At 34.0% G+C, this 25,955-nt stretch overlaps 6 protein-coding genes across 12 annotated transcripts; 3 read left to right on the top strand and 3 right to left on the bottom strand.

The window, feature by feature from the left end:
• Window positions 1-1,739: 1,739 nt before the first annotated feature.
• LOC122579672 (CASP-like protein 4A3) lies at window positions 1,740-3,881 on the bottom strand. The gene is made up of 3 exons (XM_043751891.1): window positions 3,381-3,881; window positions 2,268-2,403; window positions 1,740-2,191 (listed from the first exon to the last, which is right to left on the bottom strand). The coding sequence occupies exons 1-3, from the start codon at window positions 3,791-3,793 to the stop codon at window positions 1,997-1,999; spliced, it is 744 nt and encodes a 247-aa protein (XP_043607826.1). The 5' UTR covers window positions 3,794-3,881; the 3' UTR covers window positions 1,740-1,996.
• Window positions 3,882-5,907: 2,026 nt separating this feature from the next.
• LOC122610675 (probable protein phosphatase 2C 2) lies at window positions 5,908-7,396 on the bottom strand. The gene is made up of 2 exons (XM_043783645.1): window positions 7,307-7,396; window positions 5,908-6,888 (listed from the first exon to the last, which is right to left on the bottom strand). The coding sequence occupies exons 1-2, from the start codon at window positions 7,394-7,396 to the stop codon at window positions 5,908-5,910; spliced, it is 1,071 nt and encodes a 356-aa protein (XP_043639580.1).
• A 516-nt stretch (window positions 7,397-7,912) lies between these two features.
• Window positions 7,913-11,476, top strand: LOC122579450. 7 transcript variants are annotated; one of them, XR_006320638.1, is made up of 8 exons: window positions 7,913-8,155; window positions 8,427-8,518; window positions 8,619-8,677; window positions 9,375-9,431; window positions 9,814-9,863; window positions 10,420-10,464; window positions 11,117-11,182; window positions 11,301-11,476. XR_006320638.1 is itself a non-coding variant. In XM_043751634.1 (8 exons), exons 2-8 carry the CDS (start codon window positions 8,464-8,466, stop codon window positions 11,334-11,336), a joined length of 360 nt encoding a protein of 119 aa, XP_043607569.1. In that variant the 5' UTR covers window positions 7,913-8,155; window positions 8,427-8,463; the 3' UTR covers window positions 11,337-11,476. The 7 variants fall into 7 exon arrangements, 3 of the variants coding, with proteins under 3 accessions (XP_043607569.1, XP_043607567.1, XP_043607566.1); XR_006320637.1 differs by having other exon boundaries at window positions 8,619-8,698; XR_006320636.1 differs by having other exon boundaries at window positions 8,619-8,698; window positions 9,359-9,431.
• A 1,364-nt stretch (window positions 11,477-12,840) lies between these two features.
• On the top strand, window positions 12,841-15,084 carry LOC122580474. The gene is made up of 2 exons (XM_043752745.1): window positions 12,841-13,105; window positions 14,395-15,084. Exons 1-2 carry the CDS (start codon window positions 12,944-12,946, stop codon window positions 14,965-14,967), a joined length of 735 nt encoding a protein of 244 aa, XP_043608680.1. The 5' UTR covers window positions 12,841-12,943; the 3' UTR covers window positions 14,968-15,084.
• A 2,684-nt stretch (window positions 15,085-17,768) lies between these two features.
• LOC122610674 lies at window positions 17,769-21,394 on the top strand. Its single transcript, XM_043783644.1, has 2 exons — window positions 17,769-17,930; window positions 20,813-21,394. Exons 1-2 carry the CDS (start codon window positions 17,769-17,771, stop codon window positions 21,392-21,394), a joined length of 744 nt encoding a protein of 247 aa, XP_043639579.1.
• A 508-nt stretch (window positions 21,395-21,902) lies between these two features.
• On the bottom strand, window positions 21,903-24,922 carry LOC122610673 (E3 ubiquitin-protein ligase SIS3-like). The gene is made up of 8 exons (XM_043783642.1): window positions 24,860-24,922; window positions 24,689-24,762; window positions 24,270-24,408; window positions 24,075-24,167; window positions 23,929-23,994; window positions 23,190-23,309; window positions 22,943-23,056; window positions 21,903-22,831 (listed from the first exon to the last, which is right to left on the bottom strand). Exons 1-8 carry the CDS (start codon window positions 24,920-24,922, stop codon window positions 22,253-22,255), a joined length of 1,248 nt encoding a protein of 415 aa, XP_043639577.1. The 3' UTR covers window positions 21,903-22,252.
• Between the last annotated feature and the right edge of the window lie 1,033 nt (window positions 24,923-25,955).

Genomic DNA, 25,955 nt, shown 5'->3' with positions numbered 1-25,955 from the left:
TAATCTAAATGTCAAGATTCTCTCAACTTCATTGGTGAAGTTAATAATAACTTTAGAGGAATAAAACATGGCTCATGATTACCTGCTTATATATAATTTGAATGCACTACTTTTTAATCTTTGAAAACAGATTGTCACGACAATATGCGATCCTACCTAAATCCTTGTTGCGTCTAATTTATCAACTTGAAATGACAACTATAATTTGGACTCCCAAGCCTGCACAACATTATTTCTCTAGGTCCATGTAGCCCACATTAAAAAACAAGAAACACCAATACAGATTTTGCTTTCCTATTGTTTTTCCTCAAGTCAAAAATCTCCCACAATCTTAAAATCAAGAGATTTTGCTAACCTGATACAAGGTCTAGAGAGAAGGAAGAGAGATGGGAGTTTGAGAGATAGTGAAGATGTGAAAATGAAAGAAAAATTGTCGACCAAGGGTTTGATGTGGGCGACTAGGGTTGTTGAATCGGCTCTCTCTTAGGAATTTGAGGGATGCTTCGGCTTAAATAGGGACATAAGTCGGAAAGTAGTTATGATTGTTATCATCGGGATGTATGTAAGTCCAGGTTTCATTGGACTGATCCAGTCTCCTGAAGCCTTTGAAGACTTGTCTAGAAATAAGTTGAAAACTAGTGAACAAGTCACTTATACAAAAAATCTGGTGGCTTTCAGCTCACAAGGGGTTCATATTAACATGCGACGACTTAATTTATTTATTTATTTTGTGACACATCATTTATTTATTTTTTACTTTTAGCATAGAGAATTATGATTTCTTTTTGTTTTATTTTTTTTTTATCTCGGAAAAGGATTTGTTTATTTACTATCACAGCTAGCCGCCTTTGGCAATTTGCAGCTTGATGCTCGTTCCAGCGGTCGTTTGACTGGTCACCCGTCGAAATGGTGGCTGAACACAACAATTCCTAATTCAGAAACTGGAGACCATAATGGGCATACCAGCAATTGCTGCAAAATTATACCAGCAATTGCAGCAAAATATCAATAGTTTCCAAATTAGTTGAAACGTGGAATCTGTTGTCATGCCCATGCCTAATGCAAATGTTTCCACTTTTTTGGGACCAAAGGTATCCACCAAAAACCGTAGCATGGAAGGTGTAGCCAGATATTCTGGCATGAATTTGACAGGACGATGGAACCCATTTCTAGCCATATGACATGAAGCTTAAACAGGTTTAGCCCGTTAATGGAATCAAAGACAAACTCAAGTGCAGAGAGCACTTTTCCTCTTGGTTTTGATATCCAATCCCATCATCCATTCCAAGTACCATTATACAACACCCACAGACCTAATCCTCTTCTAAGGAACCGACTATCAACATCGAGAGCATACAACTTTAGGAAAGGGTCACGAAGACGTTCCTTCGAAGCCAAAAAACTTCCCAAAAACATGTATCCCTCGCCATTGTTAACCTCACGAGTAATGGAACTAGATATTGAATATCCATTCGTCAAAAACCAGTTCTGTCCCGCCAATATTATGCCAAACAAAAGTCCTCAATCCTGCACCCAAAGCCAATAGATAACCTCCATTATCTCCCATGTAGCTCTCTCTCGAATATCAAACAAAAGAACCATTTTTCTGGGAAAAGCCTCCATCACCATTTAGCAAGCTTTTTCCGTCATTAGCTAAAACCGAACAAATATAATGAAATAAATATAAATAAATAAAAAGATAAGTATATCTTTGGGTCAAAGTATGCACCTAAGGAGAATACGAAAATGTAATCAGCAATTTACTTGTTTTAGCCAACACATGAAACTATGGCCCCTTATATGGATGCAAATAATCATTTTACTTCACCCAATTAGCAGAACTGTTTTACAGACTTCAAAAGAAAAGTGGTACTTTGATCCCTCTATCAGATTGCCTATCTGTACAAACTGTACACATTTCAGTTCACCTCTTTGAACTCCATCATCAACCTACTATTTATCATTTAAAACCTGATTTGGATGTTCATAAAAACGATCAGATAGGATTTTGATTACAGAGATCGTAACCAGATATAAGAGAGCTAAATGCAAAACCAAGAAAAGCCAAGAAAGACATCACTGTAGATGCAGAAGCCTTTTTTATAAACTCGTCACTACCCCAATTTAAAACCCAATCATTGATTCTTGTGACTGCTGAAGATGATGATGAGATCAAAAGATAAGCCAATATCTGTGACAAATTTGCACATTAGAAAAATATGAACTATATAATGCGGATGTTAAACGCGAGTATTTATAGCACTTGCCTGATCTATTAGGAAGTCAAAATGACTACGAAGAGAATATAAAACGATATGTCTTTTGTAAACTAAGTGGTATGTCAAATCAATGGCTTGAAATGCAGCATATGCAAAAGCAATAACATTCACTGCTACCAAGTACCTACACGGGAGTTAAAAGACTATGAAGAACAAAATTGCTCTAACACAATATTATTAATATACAATTTTAAATTGTTTAAGACAAGACTAAATACAGTTCAGCAAAATGGGCTTTCATCTAATCATTACGAAACAGGACAATTTCTGAGACAAAAAGGAAAAAAAAAAAAAAATCCAAATGAAGGGTCGTTGAGCTTAAAGATTCATATTCATTACGTTACCAGACAAAAATTTAGCTATGAGTTGATATTCACTAATTACGCCAGGAGAACGCCTAGCACACCGCCCCGGGTGGCGTTCTCCGTCAAAAAAAATGGGTACCCCACCTAAAATCGGAGGGGATGAAATGGCATAAAGAAATGAGCCAACGGCTCTTGTAAGTTGCAAAAAAAAAAAAAAACCATGTGACCCTTCCAAAGAACCCCTTACTCCAAGGATTGGAAGAGATCACCCCTTCTTATGACAAGGATGCCACATGGCACAAAAAGGTGGAGGAGAAGGGGTCTAGAGAACCCCTTGCTCCCAATAGTCTAAAGGAAGTAGTCAAACACTGAATCGCTAGCTAATACAGAAGAAATCCAAAACATCTAACCAAAACTTAAAAAATACTTCAATCTGAATACCAAACATCATAAAGTCATTTACTTTTCAACCAATTGCATTTGGGTTTTTCAAAAACTCAAATCATTATCTTCCTAACAAAAACCGAAAAACAGCACCACACTTTCAAGGAGTAAGCTATTTCGTCAACGTAGCCAAGTATACTACTTTTGTCTACCATTCACATTTTCAAAATATATACTTCCAAATTCAGGGGGCCTCTTGAAGCACAACTTCAAAATAGTCATATTTTGTTCTAAGATCAAATACTATCACATTTCATATTCCAAAACCTAAAAATAAACAGCAAAAATCAATAAATAAATAAATAACGAAATATATGAAAAAGTACACACACACACACACACATATATATACCTATATTCTTTGTATCTATAAAAAGAATCACCACTCCAGCCTTGAGTTTTATCAGAAACCATAACACTAAAAGCAATCAAGCTAAACACCGCTTCACAAACCCTAAACCCTAACCCCACTTTCTCAACCATGGCCCACTTTCTACTTCCGGCGACGGCGACCACCACATCTTCCCGCACCGGCCGGTTAAAGTTTCCGGCAGGTGATTTTGATTTTGCTAATGGAGCGACATTGTTGGAAAGTGGAGATCGGTAAGGAGTGTGATTATCGGTGATGATGGAATCGGAAAGATGAGGTGAGTTGGCTCGGAGCGGTGAGTGGAACTCGTCGAGTTGGGAATCGGCGTCGGAAACTGATCGGTTGCTTGTGGCGGAGCTGAGGTGGCGATTGTGGTGGTATTTTAGAAAGTCCATTGAATTATTACAACGATTTGGTGTGAAACCACTGAATTATTATTTTGTACTTTTATATTAGGTGGGGGATGGTGGCGGTGGGCAAGTTATGCAAGTAAATCTCGTTTAATTTTCTGAGTTTTTTTTTTATTTAGTTTTCAAAGTTGGATCTCGTTTATTAAACACACTTCAAATTAAACTCGAACTAGTGTTCAACAAAAAAAAAAAAATAAATAAATAAAAAAACTCGAACTCAAATCGAACCATTTAGACTCGGTAAATTCGAGCTTTTAATTGTTAACAACTCTAATTCTATCTTTAATATAACTTTTTACAAAATTCAATCTAGTTGCATAAATACGTAAGCATAATGTTATCATATTTAAAACTTCATAATCTTTTCTAGTATATATTTATTAATAATAATGAGTACGGTTTGGTTTGAGTCGATTTTTGTTTAAAACCAACAACTGAACTGAACAAAATCTTTTTATTTTTGAAATTCAAAAATGCTTAAATTTCGGTTTGGTTTTGATCTTTTATAGGATCATGTTTACATTACAAAGGCATTGTGGACCGACTATAATAAAAGTTATGAGCGATAACGAAGCCAAGCTGGATAGGCTTTATGTAATTATGTTACACAAGCAAAACTTTTGATATATCCTTGTAAGGTGAAATCATCTACTACTACTCCGTATTTAACTATTCTTTGGTTTAATTGTAGAGTGATATCTATATTAACACCCTAGTCAACATCCCATAAGCAGACAATATATTGAGGTCTCTTGAAGTGGAAAGAAGGTCAAATCTGCTCATAGTTACGGCTGTGATGGGTCCCTACAAATTTCAATTCAGTTTTGAGAAGGTGTACTTTATTGATAAATTTAAAATCTATCTATCAACTTTAAATTAGTATTATGCTACCTACATCATTATAAAATGTAGCTAACATAAACAAAATTATTGTGCATGTTTATAAAGAAGTCAAGATGAGGATCTAACTCCTTTAATTTGACATTATAAATTTATTCATTATAAGATACATTATTATAATGAATAAATTAGGCTAGGACATTTATGTAGTATACATAGAAAAATAGAAGTCAAACAAGCTGTAGTTATGATTTATGAACCTTTGATTGTAACTTCATAATTTACATGGTCAGATAGACCTTTAATCTCTATTTGTCCATAACATGACCAGGTATATAAACATATGGATTATCATAATTTTATAAGGAAGGAAAATTAAACGTATTGATCATGAAATCTATTCAATCATCAAAGAAATTAAAATGCTTTTGCTATACTAACTCATATATTCGTTGATCAAGTACCAAATTATTCGTAGTGAATTACAGAGAGGCTACTTATTCTATCTCATCTTATGCAGCCCCCAAAAGATTGATTTTCCAGAAATACACAACAATTATATATAACAAACCACACCCAATAAATGAAGCATTGTATTAATTCACATCTCGCAAATAATGACTGAAATATATTACAATAACAACTACCAACGCGTGAGAAGCCAACATATACCCTCTTACAAATCTAGAAATTAAACAAAACTACACATTCTAGATTCTTCTCGAGACTTTAACTGCAAGGACTGTAAAATGGATGAAAAAACTCTTGCCAATTACAGATAAACAGAGACAAAAGAAAAACCCCCACCCACGGAGGCCGTGTCACCGGTTTTCACTCCATAGTGTTTTTGATGCAGTCCCATACAAGCCTCAAGGAAGTGCTTCTTCAGCAAAAACCAATATGACGAATGATCCTTTCGAACTTGAGTTGCTTGATCAATATCCGCAGCCACAAACACCAATTCATACAGCAGCGCGCTAGCACTCTTAACATGGTCTCCTTAGCAACATAGTTATAAGCTGTCTTACCAAAGCAGAATCTTCACAAACATATATTCTCCTTAGCAAGAGGATGACACATGATCCATTCGAACTTCAGTTGGTCAATGTCCCCAGCAGACAAACACCAAAGCAGCACTCAACTTGGTCTCAAATAGTAAGCAAGTTCAAGTCCCCTGTCTTCACTAAACCAGAATCTCCACCATATAATAACTTCACTTTTATATTGTAGCTTTGTTCCGTGCTTCTTCAGGAATAACACTAATTATTGAATCTAAATTTTGGACGCCAAGGTTGACGCTGAGGCGGCGTAGGTTCTGATGAAGTAGTAGTAGCAATATTGTAGGAAGAGAAACAAACGACAATAGCAGTGAGGTTGTCGCTTGTATGAAGGCGTAAGGCATGATCGATGAGCTCTTTAGCACTGCGTTGAGGGTCGTTATGCTGCCTTAGTTGGCGTTGAACAAGGGCCACAGCTTCTTGATTCGACATTACATCCCAAATACCATCACATCCAATGATCATAAACTCATCATCTTCACTCAACATCATTTGTTTCACTTCCGGTTCTGCAATGAGAGGAGATGAATTTGGTGACGATTTCTTCATGTGCCAGTCTCCAAGGGCACGAGTTACGGCTAGTTCGCCATTTAAGTACCCGTCTTCAAAGAAACCTCCTAGTTCTTCCACTCTTTTCTTTTCTTGTAAACAAGATGGCCTATGGTCTTGAGACATTTGAACCGCGACTCCTTTTTTACATAAGACCGCACGACAGTCACCAGCGTTGGCTAATATCAAACGTCTCCCGAGAATTAAAACAGTTAAAGCCGTGGTTCCACAATACTCGTCAATACATTCATTATCAGCCAATGCTTGGTCAGCCCTTAAAAACGCTTTGCAGTGTGAACGCTCCACTCGTTTTACAAACATCTCATCTTGAAAATCGGCTTCTGTCATTCTTGTTATGTGTTGTAGATCCGCGTCTTGAAAGAATAAACTCATGGCATGTTGTTTAACATAAGATGATGCCTCGGACCCTCCGTGACCATCAAAAATAGCATAAAAGGAGCTTGGGAGAGCCCACTTGTAAACTTCTCCAAAAAGCTTAGATAGATCGTCGATGTGGATGTGTGCATCCTCGTTGCATCTTCGTGGTCCGATGTCTGTGTGGCTTCCAGACCGAATGCTTGGATAGAACGTCGTCGTTGAGGTTGTTCTTGGTGATGGCATGCTCTCGATAACCTATATATAACATGACACATAAATCAACGTGAGTACATACTCCATATATGTAGGCTCGTACGTACAATCAATCAATCGAAAACATTAAATAAACTAACTATTGGATCATCTAACAATGGAATCATATCATTCCCACATATAATACAATGATTTAATTACTACGTGTAATCAATTCGTTCAGTTCCTTATTCGTAGGAAGCATAATTAATCAACGTATAATTCAAAGTAGTCGAAGAATGGTCGAATCTAATCACAATAGTATATTAGTCGATAAAAATACAAGATCATGATTGATTGACGATTTAATTATATATCGATCTTTGTTAATTAAAACAACATAAAGTACTTATGAATTTATGAGTAAAGATATATAGAGGAGAATACGTAAAGAATTAAACTAAGAAAGTAAGAAACTTACAAATTCGATATTGTCGACTTTTGGGACATGCATATGATGATCAACGTGTGTGTAAAACATCGCCTCTGTTACTGCTGCAACCGAAACCATCTTCTTCTTCTTCTTACCGAAATCCAAATTAATTAAGCTAGGTGTATTAGATCGTTTAATCGAAAACTTTCTTGTGATTGAAGGAAATTAGGGTTTAATTTCGAAGGTATGAGTAAATTTTTTGGGGGATTTTTGACATATAGAAACTATCCTTATATATGGTACTTAATATATATATACTTGATTCTAAAAATTATCGTTCTAATTAAATGAGATACACTATGCATGGTCGGTGCTTTCTAACTAGGAAAATTTAGTTTGGGGGTATTTTATTGGGCTTTTCTTATCTATTGGGCTTTTGATTTTTTGGGCTTGTGATTTAAATTTAGCATCTGAATTCTTTGTAAAATTTGGGCCTTTAATTGGGCCTATGTTTGATATGGCCAAACTTAACGTCATTGTAAACAACTCTTTCTCCTGGACGCTCCCCTCTCTTATACGCTCAATTACACAAAATACACACACAAACCTTTTCCCTCCCTCCTTCTCTATCGATTACACATACAAAATACCTCACCTTCTGTTGCTTCAATTAACACCGCTATCCCGCAATCGTTCATCATCATCGGCGACAAACGCCACCGTCGTTTATCATCACCGGCGTCAATTGCCACCATCGTTTATAATCACCGATGTCCATCACCACCGCCGCCCGTCATCATCATCGGTGTCCATCACCACCGCCGCCATCACTGCGTTACGGCCGCCGCAATCAATAACCAGCGCCGTTATTCAAATCTGGGCACCGCTGTTAAGTTGGTATATATCTTCTTATTTTTACCCCGATTAATATAACTCTATCTTCTTATTTTTATTAGTTTTTTGACAGCTTTTGAACAATTAATCATGGTTTCTAATAATTTATGTTATAATATAGTGTATCCACACATTTTTTGTGGAACTGCTATAATGAACTATAAATTATATATGCTCGCTAATATGTTATGTGATTGGGAATTTAAAAGCACAAATGATGAAAAAGACTTATTTCTGGTTGTATCTTAAGTTGCATCCATGATTGTTGTTGCAGTCGGAGTTGACTAAATAAACGGCGCCATCGTCCATCGATGTTGTGTGATTTGAATTTCAAATATTTGGGGTCATTCACCCCGGTCCAATCTGGTATTATTTCACCCATCGATGTATTATTATTGTATCTTATTATTATTCCCAAACTATACATCTTTATATTTCACTTACTAATATGTATTATTATTTACAGATCCATAGCACGGCTACCACAAATCACTATCAAACTAATACCACTTTTGTTGTTGTTATGTAGGTGTAACTTCATTTCTGGTATATATCTATTTCTGTATATAGGATGATTAATATTAACTTTTTTTTTTGTAAAGTTTAAATTTTAATCATAAATTCATGATTTGCTTGCAATTAGTGTTGAGTTCAAAAGATTGAATCTTATTTGTTTTCTCCTTTTACTGCTTAGAGAAAGAATGTTTGGTCATGCACACAATGTGTTTGATAAAATGACCAAAAGAGTTGGGGGTGGGGGGGGGGGGTTGATTATTTTGATGCTTTTTATACAGGTCTTAAGAGTTATGATTTGGATGCCACCATTGCTTATAATTTCTTGAGTGATATTAGTGTCGGGTTAGGAAGGTTGAACAGGCAGTTGACTTATTTTTTTGAATGTCCAAGCTGAGTATTCCATAGTCAATGTGAGTTAATGAAAATATCAAGCTGTTTGATTGATTATAAAAGATTGATATGCTAACACATGTGTATCAAGCATCAGCTAATGATGGTTGTTTTCAGGATTCAATTATGAATTTATTAGGCAAGTTTAGGATTTGAGTTCTATAGAGAAATTATTGGAAAAATGTTTATGCCTAAAGTTTTGGGTGTATATTTATGTAAGGAGGTTTTATGCAACAAAAATTGCATTGGTTCCATACATAACAAGTTTAACCATCCAGGTTTCATATTTATAGTTTGTAGTTATTTCATTTGGCAGGAGAATTTTAAGAAAGAAGACAAAGTGAGCATTGTTCTGTCACATAAGCTAGCGGCAGTAAGTTTCTCATTCTGTTATGAAGGCTTCATCTTTGGAATGTGACATTACATGAAAAATATCTTTTTATATTGTTAATAAAGTTAAAAGAATCATGTCACGGTAGTTCTTTAGGCAGTTTCACAATCAAGCTAGGACATCACTATCAGGTATACCACACCAGCAGATCAACACCACCATACACACATACTAACACCACCACTATCACAACCACCTCCATCCTTCATTCCATGACGACCACCAACCGCAAATCCTTCAGTTCGTCTCCATCTTTGAATGCCCTACACAGATTTGATACATCAGAGTTTTCTTTATTCATGATCTTTTAATTTTTCTTGATATGTTATCTGTTTCTAATGTTTTTTTTTCTTCCTTTTTCCAGATTTGGGATCGCCGACATCAATTACCACAACCGCCATCAATCGGTGATAGGTATAATTCTCTCTCTTTTTTTTTGGTTAGAGGGTTTCATCAAGTCTTATATATATCATCGTGAAATTGGCTAACGATTATCATATCCCCAATTTATAGGAACTAGGGTTTTTTATATAAATGGATTTTTCATATCATGTATAATACTTCGATTACACACACTGGTCTTCCCCAACTAGGCTACCATCGTAAGGATAGAAAACCTTAATCTTTTAGAACCACCTTTCTTTCGAGCTAATATGATGCATCTGAAACAAAAAATTTGTATATACTTTTATTGGTCATATTATTGTTTTACCGCTCCCGGATAGTTGAACTATGTAGTTGTAAAGGATATCAATCTGGTTTAAGTAATGTATATTGGTCAGTTTCTAGGAATAACATCATCATTACTTTGTTTTATGTAACCAGCATAGGTACTAATAAATAACGGTAATACAATATTATTCATTTTTCTTTTCGTGTTGATATCTGTATGCCCAATATGCTAACTTAGCCTACTTATAAGTTTTTAATCTCCAAATGTGACGGGTCTGGTTTCCTTTTCCCTTTCCAGCTACGGGAAGTCTTAATAGGATGCTTCGGATCAACGTGGCAAGAGGTAAGTGACACTCCCTCTTTTTATATGTACCTCTGACCCTATTTGTATTTGCATTCAGTTAGTGATTGTTTCTATTTGGTAAAATTCCAGTCTCTAAAGTTTTTTAAGATTATGTTGAATGAGTCAAAAATTTTCGTGTTTGCTTTGTTTTGTTTGTAAGATTTACAAATATGTTCCATGGCGATTGTGTTATTTTACATGTATTATATCATCTAATAAAGAATATAGTTATAATAATGCAGAGTAGCTGACTAGGTGTTACAGATTATACTCAAGTTCACGGTTTCCCATATTTCTATATGAGTTGGTTTACAAGGCTCAAACCTCTAATAAGTAATGCATACCCATATTTTTATATTTTTTTTTATATGGAGGATGGGTGCTGCTTTCCAAGTGTTCTTTTTAATTTCTCAAATAGATAGTTCTGTGAGGTAATTTTCAAAGATCGAGATTCACACTGTCAATCATGTTTGCTAACTTGAAATTTTATTCGCTACATATTTAGGTAAATCTTTTCTCTGCGAATAATTTTTTTTAGCAATACAACTATACTTAGTTTCACCTTGCTCACGCTCTTCTTTTGCAAGCGTTGTAAAATATTTCGTGTATTTTGGCATTACTCTTACGCGTTTCATTTTTTGTTTTCTCAAAGTATCCTCATCTGGTTGTTGATGATCTTCTGCTACTGCCATTGAAAGGGAAAAGGAAACGAGGGATGGTAATTCAAAAACTAACCTTTTGATCTAAAATTTCAATTACTTATCTGTTTTATGCATTTTGGATAAAAACTCTTTTATTAAGTCTGTTCATGGCTCATAAATCTCTTTCATTCGAAGGTAGCCCGGGGCTTGGTGATTTTTTTCTATCTTTGATGAAGAGTGGGAACAGAAGATGGTGTTGTCATAGGTGTTGGTTTGCACTATATTTTAGGCACTATTGAGTATATTCCTTTGTGTTTGCTTATTGGTACAATAAATTGTCTATTTTTACAAGGCATATCTTTTCAATCCAATTCTCATGACTTACGAGTTGCAGTGGATTTGTTCGAGTATCCTTATCAACCTTCTTTGTATTTGGTATTCATATCTACATTATTTTGGTAATTTATAAAAAGGCGGAATATTATTTCAGTATCACTTAATTCTACATATCGGAAATCTTGAATCACTTGATCCAGAATAAGAATGACAACTGCATGGAGGTATTTGTTTTTTCAATGTTTCTCAACTCTTATTTTGTCTCAAATTTGATTTTCTTGCTAGATAATGTTTCTAGGTTTAACAGAGAACACTAGAAAACATTAACCAATTTCAAAACAAAGAAGTGGTTGAATGTCACTATTACGAGCTGTAGTGAATTCGAGTAGTTTTTATCAACAAATTGCCCTCTTTACCACCAATCCACATTCTACAATTTTTGCCATAACGATCACCATCTTACTTTCATATTTTTAGCATATTTTAATCTTTAACATCAAATTTGTCACCATGATAGATGATGTTTTGTCATTTATATCAATTTCATAGTATGTAATGCGCGGTGGTATACGTATGTCCATCCGATAATAATCAAATTTGTCACCGCGATAGATGATATTTTGTCATTTATATCAATCTCATAATATTTACAAGGAAAATGTGAATATAAGGTTGTTTCATACCCAAGCTTAGGTATGGAAACCTTCACATCACAATATTTTAATATTTGTTGAATAATTAATAAAACACATGGCCCCATAATTTTTATGATTTAAAACGTTGTGATGTGAGGGGTTCCATACCTAAACTTAGGTATGGGACAACCTTATACTCCATTCCCCCTATGTATAATGTGTTGGTAGACGTATGTCAATCCAATTATATGTTTCTGGGTTTACTTACCTCCTTATCTTGGTATCCGTCAATGCGCGGGTACCATGCTAGTAAAAAATAAATCATTTTGCATTTGATTGGTCTAGTTAATTTATCACACCAGTTTAATTGTAGATAATTATTATAATTGGTTTGTGTATTTAGTGATAGTTTTACCTATCTAGTTTATTTGTAGTTATTTTCCCGTTACTTTAATAACGTATATTTCATACAAAATATTAATATTGAGTTGTTTTCAATTACGGCTATGGATTCGACCCGTGTAAACTAGTATTACGAAACCGTATCAATAGTAAACATAAGTGTAAAACAGATACCCGCGGCAACACGTGGGTTGAACCTTCTACTTTATAACGGATTAAGAAGATGTGAATATGAATGTTCACCAACGCATGCATCCTAAAAAGACACAAAAGGTTTTGAGGTGCGTGACCTGCAGGGCACTATATATATAACAATCACCACCGCATATATATATATACCTCTCCTTTTCCATCTAATTTTGTCTCAACCTCCGTTACGTATTTTCACTAATTAAATGCACTGCTACATACATATATGTACAGTGAGTCATTGATCTAATAATAAATATATTGATCTAATTAAAAATGGAGAACAACGATTTGGATTTTGTGTTGGTTCCAGCAGGCTTACTTGTGATGGTTGCGTATCATTTTTGGCTCCTTTACCAGATACGTCACAATCCTACTCGCACCGTCGTCGGTATGAATGCTATTAATCGTCGATTCTGGGTTACCTCTATGATGGAGGTATGTATATTTTTTTTTTTTTTATTATATGATAATGGAATTTGCAAAAAGGGCATATAATTTTTTTGTAAATTTGTAGCTAGGTTAACATAAATATTTTGGCCCATTGCTAAAATAATTCAAGCCTTGATCGAATTCTCATAAAGATCTTCAACTTTCATCATTAATTCATTTGCATGCAATGATATCTGTATACATATGCGATCATATATCTTTGGTTTCTCGTTTCTTCATCAATTTGGTTCCATTAATTAATAGATAACAAATTAATTAATTTGGGAATTAGTTAGAATGTATATCCTCGTATACACTAGTCCTGATACCGCATACAGTTAACAATTTCATTCTATAGTGTTTGATTACTAATTTCCTATATGAAAGTTGTAGCTAGGTTCTATTTTTGTTTATTTCATTCTTTCAATGCACTAATTATTATGATTATTTTTTTAACAACAATTCTACTGTAATCCTAAAGTACCTAGATAATATAATTAATCTTAAAAATTAAAATCATCTATGCTAAGAATTAATCGAATTCTGGACTTCACTCTAAAAGACATTTTTTTAAAAAAACCAAAGTAAATGAGCCATCTTTTTTTGGGGTAAAGATTAAATGAGCAATCTTAAATTTGATGAGTCGTGTGTATGACAGGACGCGTGTGATAACATATGACTCCATTTGTAACAACCAGTCAACCATCCATGGTCCATATATAGTCTAAAGACATGCTGTGTACATACTGGAGCCAGTTGCATTTTTACTTTATATGAAAAGAAGATACGTGTGTTACAATAAAAATTAGCAAACCAAATATAGAATGAAAGAAATGGAAAGTTAAAATGAAAGGAATGGAAAGTTATAGAGGTACATAAATCGGGGGTAAGAAAATCGATCTATGGGATTAATATGGAACAAAAATTGAGTGTGGGCTCAAGAAAATCTTTGGACTTAAATTGAAAGGAATGGAAAGTTGGGGGTAAATTTGAACATGAAAATTGGTGATCGATGTCGGGTGGGTGTAAAATACTAAAATCTGACTATATAGAATAGAATAGGAAAAAACTAGCATTTAAATAAATTATGGCCGGGCCTAGTAAGTAATAGTATAGATTTTATAACATATATATGATAACAATAAGTATCAAACATACATATTTGTATGTACGAGGCTATTATTCTGGAGAGAACTATATGTATATGTGTATATTAAATACATGCATGTTTTTAAGGATTATTTTGTACATAATTAAGGAATGGATATGATTATGCCATTTTGGGTTAATTACAGGACACTCAGAAGACTGGAGTTCTAGCAGTACAAACGTTACGAAACAACATAATGGCATCCACGTTGCTGGCCTCTACAGCCATCATGCTCAGCTCCCTAATTGCCGTTCTCATGACCGGAGGAGCTACCGGGCACAACACCAATACAACTAGCACGGACCACCACTGGATCGGTCTAACATTTGGTGAGGGAACAAAGCTCCGGTTAACAATCAAGTTCTTTAGCATTTTGGTCTGTTTCTTGGTCTCTTTCTTGATGAATGTCCAGTCAATTAGGTACTACAGTCATGCCAGTATGCTCATCAATGTTCCTTACAAAAAGATCACCAATTTCACCAGCCATCGTCTGTCCGCTGAGTATGTTGCCTCCACAGTGAACTTAGGTAGTTACTTTTGGTCTCTTGGCCTTCGCGCTTTCTATTTCTCATTTCCATTGTTCTTGTGGCTATTTGGTGCTATACCCATGTTTGTTTGCACCATTTTGTTGGTTTTCATGTTGTACTTTCTTGATTTTACGTTCGATCTTGGCTGGGTAGTTGATGATTCGGTTAGTACAGATGAAGAAACTGGTTAAGAAAACTTCAAATGCTAGCTAGAGGATTCAATCCAAGTTGAATCTCACATTATATATGTAGCTTATGTAATTTCGTTTTTAAAACCGATGAATGAATAACACTTCACTTTTATCTCATGTACGTACGTTGTTGCTATCTTTCCATTTTCCACATAGTGTGTACATACATGTATGTTAAAAAGTAGAGGTGGCAAATTTTGCAGGTCATTTTGGAGCGACATGTCAAATTGGGCTCACATTACAATGGGTTGTCCTTAAAATGGGCTCATATTTAACAATATGTCGAAATACATTTTTCTTTGGAATAATAACTTTTTACTTATCACTTAATTTTGATACAATAAACGTTTTAACCACTTAACCTTTTTTATAAAAAATGAAATAGTATAATATTATACTTTGATTATCTATCCAAGAGATGTAGGCCGATATTGAAACAGACTACTAGTGTACAGTAAAATGTTTTATTTGTAGTAAAAATGTTATCTGACAAAGTAAAATCTATAATAGTAAATAATAATCTCTATAAAAGAAGATTGTTTCTTATAAGTATTTTTAGAAAGTTTTTGATGTGACAAATCTATATTTCACCTTAAAAAACTTTTTATTTAATTATGATGTCATATATAGATAAAAAAGAAATAACCCTTTACATGTTTAATAAAATATTAATCATTTATTTAAAAAATAAAAGTTCTCTCTTATATAATATTACAAATAAAATATTTTTTTTATTTAGTTGATTTATTAACTATATAATTATTGTATTAATTGAATTATTAGATTTATATCAAGTTATAATGTTTTAAGAAACAAATATTACATAAATTTTTAATATATTTTATAATTTTAAAATTTTAATTAACATGCCCGGGTTGAACCCGGGTGATTAACCAGTATAAAACTAAAACACTATTTAAAGTGGTCATTTTCGATAAGTATGATCAAAGCAAACCCATATTAATTACTTTGAAATAATCTTAAATACGTTTGTGTTAAAGATTGATCCTTATACTTACACCATGTAAAGCAAAAACTTTTACCAAATTTATTAAGCTAAGACTCCGTATTAACTTATGTTTCCTTCTCTTCATTTGCTTTTATGGCTTTGATTTGGTTTTCGAAGAGCAAACATTTGTCTTACTGACACGACTTTCATTGCTTTAATTTTAGTCTTGATTTTACCCCTAATTACCCACCGTAATGTGCACAAATAACACGTCATTTAAGAAGAGTCTGCATAGATACATTGCATTCAATATAAAATTTGTAATGCTAATTTCAAGTAAGTTTGAATATGTTATATAAAAAAATATGAATAAGACCATCGAGATCATGGTCACCGGTTGAAGCTAGCTATTACGCCGGCTCTCTGGCATGATATGTTGGAGGGCCGGTGCAGTGACTGATATGTTGCATTCGTTTTTAATATTTATAATTTATAATGGTAGAAAGAGTACTACAATAAGTATGTCATTTTTTTACATTTGTTTTTTTTATACTTTTAAAAAGTATGAAAAATTTTGTTAATTTAATCAAATTTAAAAATGTGTAGAAATGATTTACTTTTAAAAGTATGAAAAAATTTAAGAAATCACAATATTTACACATTTATACATGTGGAAAAGAAAAGTTCACAATTTCAAGTGTGTAAAAATATATCAATTGTGTTCACACTTAAGAGTGTTCAAGTTAATTTGTAACACATATGTTTTTCGCACATGGGGAGTGTGAAGAAATCATGTATTACAAATTGACTTTCACACTTTTAATGTGAAAATGACAATTGTTCACACTTTTAAGTGTTAACATTTTGTTTACACATTTATAAGTGTGAAAAAATTATAACTTTTAAAATTTATTCACACTTTTATATGTAACTTTTTTTTTATACACTTTTATATTTGATTAAATTCATAAAATTTTTCATATTTTTTATAATCAAGTGTGAACAAATGCATTTATTTTTTTTCGATTAGGCCTAATGATATATATAGATATATATATATATCATAAAGTCTTGGATATGAATCTTACAAAGGGGTTTTTCTTGGTGACATAATTTTGAACATGATCTGGTGCTACCACTCGTAACACGATGATACGCCTATAGTACTCCATTCCAAATTAGCTTTAATAAAAAAAAAAAAAGTTAAACCGCCCCCTAATTTATTATAGTCAACCAGAGATAGTGCATGTGCATTGCGGCGGTGAGATGATGAGGTGATAAGTCAAGTCATAGAGTATGATATCCAACTGCTTTAACCGTATGGGCTCTGCCATCGGATTTAAAAATTCGCTGAAAGTATATCGAATGACGTTTATATTGAAAGAGTATGAAATTTTAAGAACAACCATACAATTTTTATAATTTATCGATTTACGGTTTTTGAGATAGAAGATTTTGAATGAATTAGAAGAATAAAATGATTTATAGAAGAGAGAGAAAAAATGAGTGGTTGAGAATTGAAGAGAGAGAAAAATGAATTGTTAAGATTTAAGGGTATTATAGGAATATTAGGTAGAAATGTTTAAATTAATAAATAAAGAGAAAGGGTAATTTATGTAGTTCAATTACTTAACTGAGATTCGAAAAGATTGCATATACATATGCAATAAAAGTTTTAACTTATAGCGTGTGACTGGCATGACCAGGCTTATATATATAACACTATCATCAATCACACACCCTAGCTAGCAAGCTCCTCTTTCATCTTTTGCTGCAGCCTATTGCATGCTCCAATACTTTTAGTAAGTTCGGACCCAATTATATTTGATCATCAACCTGAAAGTATTCAGAAATGGAGAAAGATGACATAGATTTGGTTTTAGTACCAGCAGGATTACTTGTAATGGCGGCTTATCACGTCTGGCTCCTTTATCAGATACGTCACAACCCAACTCGGACAGTCATCGGTATGAATGCTATTACTCGCAAATTTTGGGTTAGCTCAATGATGGAGGTACATGCATACATATATATATATATATATCCATACGACATACATCTTGCATATAATTAATAGTGCATGCAGCTAGCTAGCTATATACAGTATGTACGTGCTTTTCGTGTCAAAATCTGCATTCATATATACTTTTAGTAATTTGTTAATGACACCGGCCAGTTTTCAGTAATATATATGTAATTAATTACATGTATAATAATGTGTTTGTATTTTTGTTAGAAAATATAAGAGTGCTTAGTTTACATTTTTTTTTATATATTATTCACAATCCACTCCAGATATCATAATTTGAACTGACTGATAATTTGGCTGATGATATAGTAAGAGACGACTTATTACGATCGATTTAAAAATCAAATTTTATGTCTCGATCTAGCAAACTGAATATAGTTAGATGATTGCACAAATTTAGACCACTAAAAGAAAGGATCGGATTTGCGTGACAAGTTATAATTAAGCAATGACGACAGAGCTAGTAACAGGGGCGCAGAGGATGTTCGCCTCCCTCCCTCCCTCCAACTAACATAACTTATTTATTAAATTTTCATTCAAAGTTAGGTAAAATCAACATCATTTTCTCTAATCGGTTTATTCCAATCAAACATCCAACCCCCTTAATATCAAATTAATCTTAGATTTGTCACCAATTTGTTTAATTAATAACAAACCGATCTTTAATTATGTCGATCTATATATTAAGTTGGCCTCAATGTCTTGTAATTAGTCGAATAAACTACTATAGAGTGGTGGACACAAGGCATGTTGATAATATTTATATGAGTTTTGCAACAAACATCGTAGTGATAGGTACATGTATGCGTGTATATCGGATCGATCGAGTATTTAATTTCTCGAACCTGAGGCTATTTGGCTGTAGTTTATTCAAACGAAACGAAACAAATAATATATGTAGTTGAAAAACCTAGCATGAGCCTATTTGGCTATAGGTTATTCCAACCAACCAAACAATATTATTATTATTATTATTATTATTATTATTATTATTATTATTATTATTATTATTATTGAAACTTTAAAAAAAAATTTACAAGAAATTAGTGGGGAGCAGCGATACTATCTGGGCCCCCACTCCTCTAGCTATAGCAAAACCAATCCTACTAAATATATGAGCAGCCGAACGTGCTCCAACATCTTGAGTCACGGAGAACTTTCGGATCCGTTTCAAGATAGTAACAGCATCCTTTTCAAGTTCCCCTAAAGAGGATAATGAGAACGGAAGAAATCCATAACCAATATCCGTATTATTATTATTATTATCTATATCTCTATCTCTATTACATTATAAAATATTTGTTTCTTTTAAATTTTTTCAACTTTCAACTTTTCAACCACTCATTTTCATCTCTCTCCTTAAATTAACCACTCATTTTTTTCTCTCATTCATAAATCATTTTATTCATCTAATTCATTCAAAATCTTTTACCTCAAAATCATACAACGATAAATTATAAAAATTATATGGGTGTTTTTAAAATTTCATGTTCTTTCATTACAGATGTCATTCGATATACTTTCGACGAATTTTTAAATCCGAGGGCGGAGCCCATACGGCTAAGGCATTTGGCTATCACTGTGTATGACCTATCACCTTTTATGAGCTATCACACTGTATGACCTATCAGCCCCACCTCTCACCGCCACAACGCGTGGATACTCTCTCGTTATACTTTATCTCTACTCCTTAATAAAGCAAATCCCCCCCCCTATTAAATATTTCTGTCTTTAAAATACCTTATTTGCCTTTGGACTTTTTTGTTTTTTTCCCTTTACGTAACTACCCAAAATCCTTAATAAAACATACCGTCTTCCCCACTACTACCGCCGTATTGCGCGGGTACCATGCTCGTATATATATATATTTAAGAAAGGGATAAATCAACTCAAGTCCTTGGTGGTCTACCAAAAGTTGTATACTACTTAAATCTGCTAAAAGGTTATACACAGAAGGCAATTGACGCAAATGGAAACAAGAGGTAAAGGGATAGATAATCGAACCTGTTGATTTCTAAGAATACCATGAACGATTCTTTTAAAATTCGTTGATTATAAGAGAACACCGGAATTTATGAATTTTCACACTAAAACACATACTCATGTGTATTGTGGAAAAATGAATTTTTGATACATTGAAGTCTGATCTTTCTCCATGCTTACATTCATATTAATAGACAAGAAAAATTCAAAAAGGCCCTATAATGTAAGTGGGCCGAAAGTTATTACAAAAACAAAATCCAAAAAAACCCGAAAATCTTATCTAAAAAAGGCCCATAACTCATAGAAAATGATGTTTTTGGGCCCAAAGTCTGACCCAAATCGCCTTCGGCCGTTTGCAGCTTGATGCTTCTCGTTTCAACAATCGTTTTGACTTGTCGTACGTCGAAAATGGAGCCTTGTAGCTCAAGTTATGACCATTTAAGTGAAGGCCTCTTTATTTCCCAATCTAGGCTCTCAAAATACAATAAAGCTTGTTCATCTACACTTGGGCCTACATCGCAAATCACTAGTCCTAGCACATTACTAGGCCTACTACAGTTGCACACAGAAGGCAAATCGCACTGACCATCATGTAGAAGGTAAAATGTACTAACTACATACAAGAATCATAAGGATAGGATCTGATCCCCCACATCTGTTTCCCATTGTTTGACTTAAGTTTATTAGCAGTATCTGCATTATCACTAGCTTTATCGATCACTAGAACTTCTTACTTCATATTCTAACATAGCAACTTGACATACCTTCTTGTGGTTCTGGATCTGTTATTACCACACATAAACATACCTTCTTACTGGTTGTATTCATTGATAAATGTTATATCTCAGTTATATTTGACCTAAGGAATAAATTTTGGGTGACAGGACACACAGAAAACTGGAGTTCTGGCAGTACAAACATTGAGAAACAACATTTTGGCATCCACACTACTGGCCTCTACAGCCATCATGCTAAGCTCCCTAATTGCTATTTTAATGACCGGGGGAGCCGTTGGACATAACAGCAGTACCACCAACAGCATCAGGACTGACCACCACTGGGTCAGTCTAACGTTTGGTGAAGGAACTAGGCTGAGGTTGACAAGCAAGTTCTTTAGCATATTCGTGTGCTTCTTGGTATCTTTCTTGATGAATGTTCAGTCGATTAGGTACCTCAGCCATGCAAGCATGCTCATCAATGTTCCTTACAAAATGATAACCAATTTCACCAGCCTGCCCCTCACCATAGAGTATGTAGCCTCCACGGTGAATCTAGGTAGTTACTTTTGGTCTCTAGGCCTTCGTGCCTTCTACTTCTCCTTCCCATTGTTCCTATGGCTATTTGGTGCTATACCCATGTTCATTTCTTCCGTTTTCTTGGTGTTTATGTTGTACTTTCTTGATGTCGCTTTTGATCTTGGATGGGTAGCTGATACAACCAGTACAGATGAAGAAACCTATAAATAACTTCAATGTTATGTGATCCGATCCAATCTAAGTTGAACCTCATATGTTTTTAGCTTATGTTTTTCTTTAAAAAACAAGATGAATGAATAAAAGCTTCACTTATATCTCATCCTGTGGCTCCATACAGATTTCCAAAATGCATGTAAGCTTAAAAAATGAGGTTACAAACTGGGTGGGTTGGGCATGTCAAAATATGTTTGTTTTTATTACACCCCGAAATGAGACACATAGGTTGACCTGTAAACATAATCTGTTATAAATAAAAATGAAGATATTAATAGTCAATATAGTAGTTATGCTTAAGAAAACTAAAGAAATCTACTTTTCTTTTTTACGAATGAAAGAGTTGAGAGGCTGAAGCATTACTGATACAATGTCAATATGTGCAACTTTCAACTCGTTTGACATGTCCTTTTAGCAGAACTTTTCATACAGACCTGTTACGGTCGAAATTACCTTCTTTGCACAAAAATCTACATAACTATGAACCAAACTTTATACGGGTCAAAATAACCATCTTTACACAGAAATCTACAAAACTGCATCACAATAGTCATATGGCATCAGTGCATCACTAATGTAAGCATGAACATTTTTTCGGAACCATTACATTAAGGTACCCAAGCAATCAAGATGAAAAAGTAAACTTTCTGAATCCTAAATCTCATATGAACTGTACAACTGCACTAAAAAGTATGTATTACAGTTCGTTGCCAGATATAGCCACTGTACATGGTTGACCTCCATTTTCAACATATTTTAAAGCAGTAACAGGACTGTTGCTAGAGGTGGAGGTGGGGGTGGGGGTTGGGCTTGGGCTTGGGTTTGGGCCGGGGGCTGGGGACAAATGCGGCTGAATTATTTTTTGCTAGGAGTGGAGGTAGAGGTGGGGGTGGGGCACAGACTTGGGCAGGGTTCATATAGTGGTGTACTTGTCTTGCAGGTAGAGGTAGGGATGGGGCTCGGGATTGGGCAGGATTCAGATAGCCGAGCATTTTTGTTGCTTGTGGTGAAGGCAGAGGTGGGGATGTAACTCGGGCTTGGGCAGGATTCTAATACCGGTGCATTTTTGTTGCTCAAGTTAGAGGTAGCTGTGGGGCTCGGACTAGAGCTATAGTCAACTGGCGGCAAAATTCCATCAGTGGACATGGAGGTGGGGTTCAGGCTCGGACTCAGGCTGAAGTTGAACGGCACTGTACTTTCTCCATTAGCTGGTATGAGAAAACTTTGCATTCTCACAAGGTAACTTGAGCTAGAAGGTTGCGTTATCAAGTCGTGAGTTGTTGAGATGGCTGCACGGTCAGGATCCACTTGAGTTTCATTTTGGTTGCAAATGGGAAAGACCATACAACGGCACCGAGGGCATTTCATATTTAGTCTAAGCCATTTATCGATGCATGCCACATGAAAGTTATGAGCACAAGGAAGGCCACGAACCTGGAATTTAACTCTGTTCATTAGTTTTCATGTTGTGCGTGGCAAACCAAATACTAGTAAGGTCTATAAACAGAAAAATATTACTATGTCTATAAACAGAAAGAATATTACCGCTTGCCCAACACAGAACTCTTCTAAACAAATTGGACAGTCACTGCATTCAGCAGGGACAGCTCTTAATACATAAATTGGAAGTCCTTGAATCATAGTCTCGGCTTCTGCCCTCTATATACCAAAATGAGAAACAAATAATTAAAAACAATTGGAAGCAAAAATTAATATTATTATATATATATAAAATACTATACTTCCAAACTTGCTAGATTAATCTAGATAACTCTCGGTTAAAAGTTGTTACCATGGATTCACACGTATCCATTCGTGAATTATGCGGGTTGGTGTCTTGGTCCGAAACACTCATATCATGAACAGGGGTTTCGTATACCCAATCTGGTTGACGAATCATGTTAATCAACACCTAGAAAGAATACAATTATCTGTTGTAAGAACTTCCAGAGAGTTATTTAGTAATTTAATGCTATTTAGTCCTACAAATGAAATCTACAATTTTTGCTACTCAATTAGAAGCTTGCATATATACTTGGGCCTAATAATTGGTATATGTAATATTGACAAATATAATAATTCTATTTATTAAAAGATTAGGCATAAAATTGTAGGAGTACTCGGCATTACCCATAGTCTAATCTAAAAACATCAATAGGTTAAACCAGAAGATACCCAAAAAAAACATAAAGATTAAAAGATTATGGAAAAACAATTAAGTATAAAGAAAACTATCAACAAAAGAACGACAAAATAACTCTTGATATATTCTATAAAAAAAGCTAAACACACAAAAAGTGCATTTTACGACTCCCAAATAGCATAAGGATCATGATATTTTAAACCATGTCTGATGTTAACTTGATAAAACTTGTACCTCACTTATGAGAAGAATATACATACTCAATACGACAAGTGTACAACTAGTTTTCATGCAACAAAGGCTTAAGTTTTTACCCATCATCTATTCATATCTTTGTATTTCAAGAAAATTGCTTACAGAAACTCTGATAGGAATTTCAAGAGATTACCCTGTATCCTGAAACTCGAGTCCCTTGTCGAACAAGTCTTAAATGCGCCTTCCTTCTTATTAACCACTGCCAGAAACAGACTTAAATTAACAAACACCATGGTAAAGATTATATCATAAGAAGCAACAAGCAAGATTATGTCATACCCGTTTCCAAAAAATACCAGCTAGGCAGATGAGTCCACAAAAGCTAAAAAGTAACCATACGGTATAACCCCATTTCTGGTGTCGTTCAGGCAACTGCAAGAATATCACATATAATAATCACAATTATCATTCACGTTAATATGTCACCAGTGTCCCTAACTAACTAACTAAAAAGAACCAAAATGGTGCACATACACATTTCATAGCGCCAGCAAACCAAACACCCCCAACAACACTCCATATCCAAAGAAACGGATAGAGTACTGCATAAAGAATACACAAAACCAATAATCTCCCATAATAACGAGAACCTCTTAGCTGCCGACCATCATCCCTGCACCATTTCACACAATTGGCATATCAATTATGCAATCACTAACTTCTGTTGATCTATATTAATCAATTAATAATAACGCAAAATAGATCATCAAAAGTTCAAAAGTATTGGTTATCCAAAGAAGGGAAAGTAAAACTACCATTAACAAAATGTATAATTTACAAAAAACCACCCATCTTTTCATGTTTTGACCTGTTACCCAACCCGACCCACCTGCCCATTTTGCCATTGTTACACATTGCATAATTTAAAATAATCAAGGGTGTAGTGAACTTACAATCCAACTGAAGCAGCAATAGCATTGTCCACAAGCATCAAGAGTCGAAAAACGAACACAACGGCATAATCAACCTGTCATCAAAACCACAAATCAGTCTTTAAAAATTTACAATCATAAACCCAATGAAAAAAAAAAAAGAAAAACATAAATTTTAAAAAGATGACTAACCACTATCCACAAATGCAATGGTAATCTACATTTATGATATTGCTCCCAACTAAGCAAAACCATTATTCTATGAAATCCCATTTGGGTCAAGCAAACAAAATACATACATATACATATACATATAAAATGTATAACTTACATGTGGGTGTGTACAAATTGATTAAAATTGCAAAAAAGGATACATACTAAAGGCAAGCATTGTTAGAAAGAATCCATCATACCTGCAAAATTTTCAAGATTTTACAACCAAGATTCTAATTTTAATAAAAATTTACAAGATTTTATAATCAAGATTCTAAATTTAATAAAAATTTACAAGAAATGTAAAAAATGAAACTAACCATCGAAAACCTGTATTTCTGAAAGTCATTTTTACAGTGATTTCAAGAATGAAGTAAAAGAATTACTATATTTTTGTTTTAAGTCTGGATGAAAATTAGGAATAAGGAATTAAATTCGAAAAGGATATTTTAATAAAAAAAAAGGGCACCGATTGGATTTAAGAGGGAGTCAGGGAGGGAAAGTAGAGTGTAACACACATAGTCTGTGTGTGAGAGAGAAACAGACAGAAGATGTGATGTCAAAATTGGTTAATTTTTATCTTTTTACTTTTTGTTATTTTTGGATAATGATAAAAATAACTTATATAGTGACAAGACAAACGGTGCTCAGTTAGATTTTCTTTTTTAAGTATATGGTGGAACGTAAGTTTTTTTGTTCAAATTCTGATTTGAACGAAATACTTACAGTAATAGAGAGAGGTTTTCACATAATGGGCTTTTTCTGGCATTGAAGTTTAATATATGAAGAGACGTGTCACTGAGCCAAATTTGACGTTCAAAAAAATTTATATTAATATTAACAATACAAAGAATAAAAAAGAGATATTTAGACAATTATCGAAGACTAGCTCTACGAATAGTTTGTTCAAGACGATGTCAGTTATCTAGTCATAACACAAAAGTGATAGGTGATCATTGAGTATCACAATGTGATCTTAAAAGTAACTGGATCAAGATATTTGTTAGTCATTTAACATATTCACGAGTGTAATCGGTGATTGCAAATGGTCGCAAGAGTATTTCACTCGTCTAAT

This window comes from Erigeron canadensis, chromosome 8 (genome assembly GCF_010389155.1).
Source record: "Erigeron canadensis isolate Cc75 chromosome 8, C_canadensis_v1, whole genome shotgun sequence".
Classification (NCBI taxonomy): Eukaryota; Viridiplantae; Streptophyta; class Magnoliopsida; order Asterales; family Asteraceae; genus Erigeron; species Erigeron canadensis.
This window is presented reverse-complemented; position numbering and strand designations above follow the sequence as displayed.